The 5,000-nt window shown below is 32.1% G+C and overlaps 1 protein-coding gene across 2 annotated transcripts in view; it reads left to right on the forward strand.

Moving 5' to 3' along the window:
• Positions 1-5,000, forward strand: part of LOC135206276 (putative neural-cadherin 2) — a 278,993-nt gene that overhangs the window by 180,836 nt on the left and 93,157 nt on the right. For both annotated transcript variants that reach the window (XM_064237694.1, XM_064237695.1), the window contains exons 5-6: positions 1,757-1,894; positions 4,873-5,000. The exon at positions 4,873-5,000 is cut by the window's right edge and continues 1,184 nt beyond it. In XM_064237694.1, the coding sequence (XP_064093764.1) occupies positions 1,757-1,894; positions 4,873-5,000 (266 nt within the window). The remainder of the gene's footprint in view (positions 1-1,756; positions 1,895-4,872) is intronic.

Below are 5,000 nucleotides of genomic sequence, written 5' to 3' on the forward strand. Positions count from 1 at the left end.
TTTATATGTTCGTAAGCTATGGTGCTCTGATTTGCTACATTTCTTGCAAGACGACAATATTCGAGAGTCAACTTCATCGTTGGAAATTATAGATGTAAACATATTTTAGAAGTTGTCGTTTAGTGCAATGATTCATCAATACAAATATGGAGTATTGCTAATTTGTGTATTTTTCTTTATTTATATAACATTTTAATGAGACAAAAACTGCTTGTATAAGAAATGTTTCGATGTTGAAAATTAATAATTTTTTCAGTTATGTGATCATTATTTCCTTTTAAAGAAACGTTATCACATAATTTTGCAGTCATACAACTTGCTGCCATGATATTTCACCTTCATTATTGAAGCATTTTTCGAAAATAGCCCGTTCTCCAGAAAGCTCTTTGAAGATACTCCTGAACTTACTTTGTCCTTTTGCTGTAGAAGCGAATCATTTGTAAATTTCCTCCGTTTCTTATCAAAATTGTGCATTTGATCATATATTTGTGCTAAAACAACGGCAGCACAGGTAAATTCTTCCTCGTCACTGCTCATCTTGACTGCCAGGAAAATAATGCTACCGGTCACAGCGCTCACCTAGTGTAGAGGCAATACGCAGCGAGTTTACACCTGGGATAAGCGCCTTGGTGTAAGGCGCGTATTGCCTCTACACTACGTGAGTGCTTCGACCAGCAGCAGTAGCTTCCTGACAGCCAAGATGAGCAGTGACGGGGAAGAATTCCTGTGCTGCCGTTGTTTTAGCATAAATACATGATCAAATGCACAATTTTGATAAGAAACGGAGGAGATTTACAAATGATTCGATTCTACAGCAAAAGGACAAATCAAGTTCAGGAGTATCTTCAAAGAGCTTTCTGGAGAACGGGCTATTTTCGAAAAATGCTTCAATAATGAAGGTGAAATATCATGGCAGCAAGTTGTATGACTGCAAAATTATGTGATAACGTTTCTTAAAAGGAAATAATGATCACATAACTGAAAAAATTATTAATTTTCAACATCGAAACATTTCTTATACAAGCAGTTTTTGTCTCATTAAAATGTTAGATAAATAAAGAAAAATACACAAATTAGCAATACTCCATATTTGTATTGATGAATCATTGCACTAAACGACAACTTCTAAAATATGTTTACATCTATAATTTCCAACGATGAAGTTGACTCTCGAATATTGTCGTCTTGCAAGAAATGTAGCAAATCAGAGCACCAAAGCTTACGAACATATAAATCATCTGTTCCAGCTCCTGATTTTATATTACCGTTCTTTTTTCTGTTCTCACTTGTACTGGCCACATAGCCTGTGGATTTTCTTTTTTTTTTCTTCTGTAATTTTGTCGTTAATCAAAACTATCTTTTCCCTTAGCTTCTTCATTGTGGCGTCATGTTCATATCAATTTTAATATGATTTTAATTTTAAATTCCATAAATATGGATAATGCTGATTATACTCTATCAAAAAGTGAATATCTTCTTTCCATTCCATGGCAATACAGTAAAATAGTGCACTGGGTGGCAGCTGAGTCGTCGGCAGAGTAGTCAGGCTTCAGCCATCAAGCAGTCCAGTAGGCGGGCCTAACAAGAAATTGGGAGGAGTTGGTGATGAGTCTTACGCATGCAACGTGCGGTGAAGCCTAGTGTAAACTCACCTTTAGAGACCGTGAACTAAACCTGAGAACCGACTTACACCTTTAATTCAACATCTTATAATAATAAAAAAAAAAAAAAAATAAAAAACCTCTCTCTTTTACAGGTAGAAGCAAGGGACAGAGATGAATTGGATTACCAGGGTCTCCTGTATACAGTGCGTGGAGATGGGGTCGACGGATACACTCCCGACGACGCCTATTTCACAATCAATTCTCTCACTGGAGAAATTATGCAACAAAGGGTGAGAACCTGTATCTCAACTCGTTTCATACTTCAAACTTGGACACTATATGCACATGCACACAAACACACGTGTATTATATATATGTATATATATATATATATATATATATATATATATATATATATATATATATACTATATATATATATATATAGGTGGAAAGAAGGTTACAATGTAAACAAAAAGAGGATCAAGAAATAGAATGGGGGGGGGGGGGGGAGTTAATTGTGAAAAGGTAAAAATCCAAGAGATAATCTAAGATAATTTGGGATCACAAACTAAAACCATGGACTTAACCATAAGAGATATGGAAGCTTAGCCATCCAAATTCCAAATGTATAAAACAGAATATATGAATTTTGTTTCTTATATAAATCAACAACTCTTTTAATTATGAGGACATCGAATTTAAACAAACGAAGACTTAAATTTAGAAAACTTCCATTATTTGACTTGAAACAAGATTAAATGACATTCCTTTAAGTGTGTCTCTACACGGGACTAAGGTCTTGCTTCACTCCAGTTAACAGGATGATCTAATTCTCTCATATGTATGTACGAGTAATGCATTCAATATTTGGCCAGTTCTCACAGAATATTAGTGTTGTTTGATTCTTTGTGAAAGTGATTTTCCCAGTTCGTCCGTAATATATCTTATCACACTTTTTACTATGAATTTCATATATACATCCCCTGAAGATGTTTCTGGCTGTATATATAAAATTCCTTGTAAAAAGTGTGATAACATATATTACTGACAAACTGGGAAATAACTCATTCGTTGTGAAAGTGATTTCCCAGTTTGTCTGTAATATATTTTATCACACTTTTTACAGGGAATTTCATACGTACATCTCCTAAAGATGTTTCTAAGTCTGCATGTATGAAATTCCTTGTAAAAAGTGTGATAAAATATATTACAGACACACTGGTAAATCATTCACAACGAATCAAACAACACCAATATTCTGTGAGAACTGGCCAACTATCGAATACATTACTCGTACATATGAGAGATTTAGATCATCCTATTACCTGGAGTGAATGTAGATCCTGAGCCCCCTGTAATAACGCAGTTAAAACTAATATAAATGAATCTTGTATGTACCATTAAGTCAAATAATGGACGTTTTCTAAATTTAAGTCTTAGTTTGTTTAAACTCGATGCCTACAAAATTCATATATTCTGTTTTATGCATGTTCTTGGATTTTGTATGGCTAAGCTTCCGTATCTTTTATGGTCAATTCTATGGTTTTAGTTTGTGGTCGTGTGATCCAGGATCATCCCGGATTATCCCTTCGATATTTACCCTTTTGACAATTCACTATCTGGTATTCTTGATCTTTTTGTTTACCTTGTAACTTTTTTTCCAACTGTATCTCATTTTTGCCCCGACGATGCGTGAACAAATACGGTGAAAGCACTGTGGTATTCGCTTACATACTGTAGTCACATGCATCTACTATGATTTTTTTTGAACACACACACACACACACACACACACACACACACATATATATATATATAGTATATATATATATATATATATATATATATATATATATATAATTGTGTGTGTGTGTGCGTGTGACTGAGTGTACACCAACTTCCCAGCGTAATCTGACGTTGTGTGTGTCTCTCTCTGTTTATCTTAGTGGCTACCGCAACGTAAAGTCCCATAAAAAGCAAAGTGGATTTAGATCTCTGTAAATGCAACTGTTATTTACTTCCCGAGCTGCAGTGGCTGAGGCTAATGTCTCTTCTTTGTTTCTCTTATAAAAAAGAAAACTTTTATTCAGCTTTTAATTTCTCTCGGGAAAAGTTCCTGATGCGTCCGGACACTCGGGAAATTCTATTTCATTTGTCAATGCTTATAGCTTATTTCCGTGGTGTTTCGGATTTTGTTTCTACTGCTGATATAGTTTGATATATTGGTGCTTTTTGTAATTAGTGACTGATAATATTATTTTGATAATACAACTGCTTTTATTACTATTACTTTATTTTCTATGTCTTACTACTACCAATGATATTATTATTATTATTATTATTATTATTATTATTATTATTATTATTATTATTATTTAACAGATTATAATGATTTTATTTAGATTCAAAAGGTAGTATGCATGATATTGCGTATCCTTTGATTTAAATATCCTTTTATATTGTAACTAAACGGTAATGCAATCATCAAAAGATTAAGTGGAATTTGAAAAATTTGGTATTGTTTGGTAGTTTCAATGCATACTGAATGAAATGTATATTGTTTACAGTTTTGGTTGCTCTGAATGATCCAGTGTTTGTCCTTTGTCGCTATGCAAACGCTTATGAATATTGGAAATATACTTGTACACTGTATTTAAATAAATTTGCCCGCATGAAGACATTGTTAATTTATTCTCTGGTTACACGTACATAAAAAGTTTTCATAAATATTCTAATTTTTGCACAAGGATTTTGAGGATTTCTTCTTTTTGTTGGCTGGCCATTGTTTCAAAAATCATAAAAATTGAAAAAAAAACAAAATATATTTTTCATTTATTTTTATTTATTAAGTATTTATTTTATTTATTATTTTCATATACTTATCTATCTTTATTTATCTATTTATTTATTTATTTTTATTCATACATGTGTACGAGTATTTATACGTGTGTACATATGCACTATTTTATGTATATATATATACATATATATATATATATATATATATATATATATATATATATATATATATATATATATATATATAGTATATATATACATACACACACACATATATATATATATATATATATATATATACATATATATATATATATATATATATATATATATATATATATATATATATATATATCTATCTATCTATATATTTATTTATATATATATATATCGCGGATGTTTTCCACACTAGGATTATTCCTCTTCGATATGACATCTAATGTATGGATGTTGTTTTCTGTTTGCAGGCTCTTGACCGCGATCCTCCGAAGGGAAAAGCCGTGTGGAAGGTTAGGGTACAAGTCCGAGACGGTCAGGCCCTTTGGAGTCGACCTCGGAACAAAAGACATGCAGGAACTCCTAGAAAACGATCGAG

This window comes from Macrobrachium nipponense, chromosome 29 (genome assembly GCF_015104395.2).
Source record: "Macrobrachium nipponense isolate FS-2020 chromosome 29, ASM1510439v2, whole genome shotgun sequence".
Lineage (NCBI taxonomy): Eukaryota > Metazoa > Arthropoda > Malacostraca > Decapoda > Palaemonidae > Macrobrachium > Macrobrachium nipponense.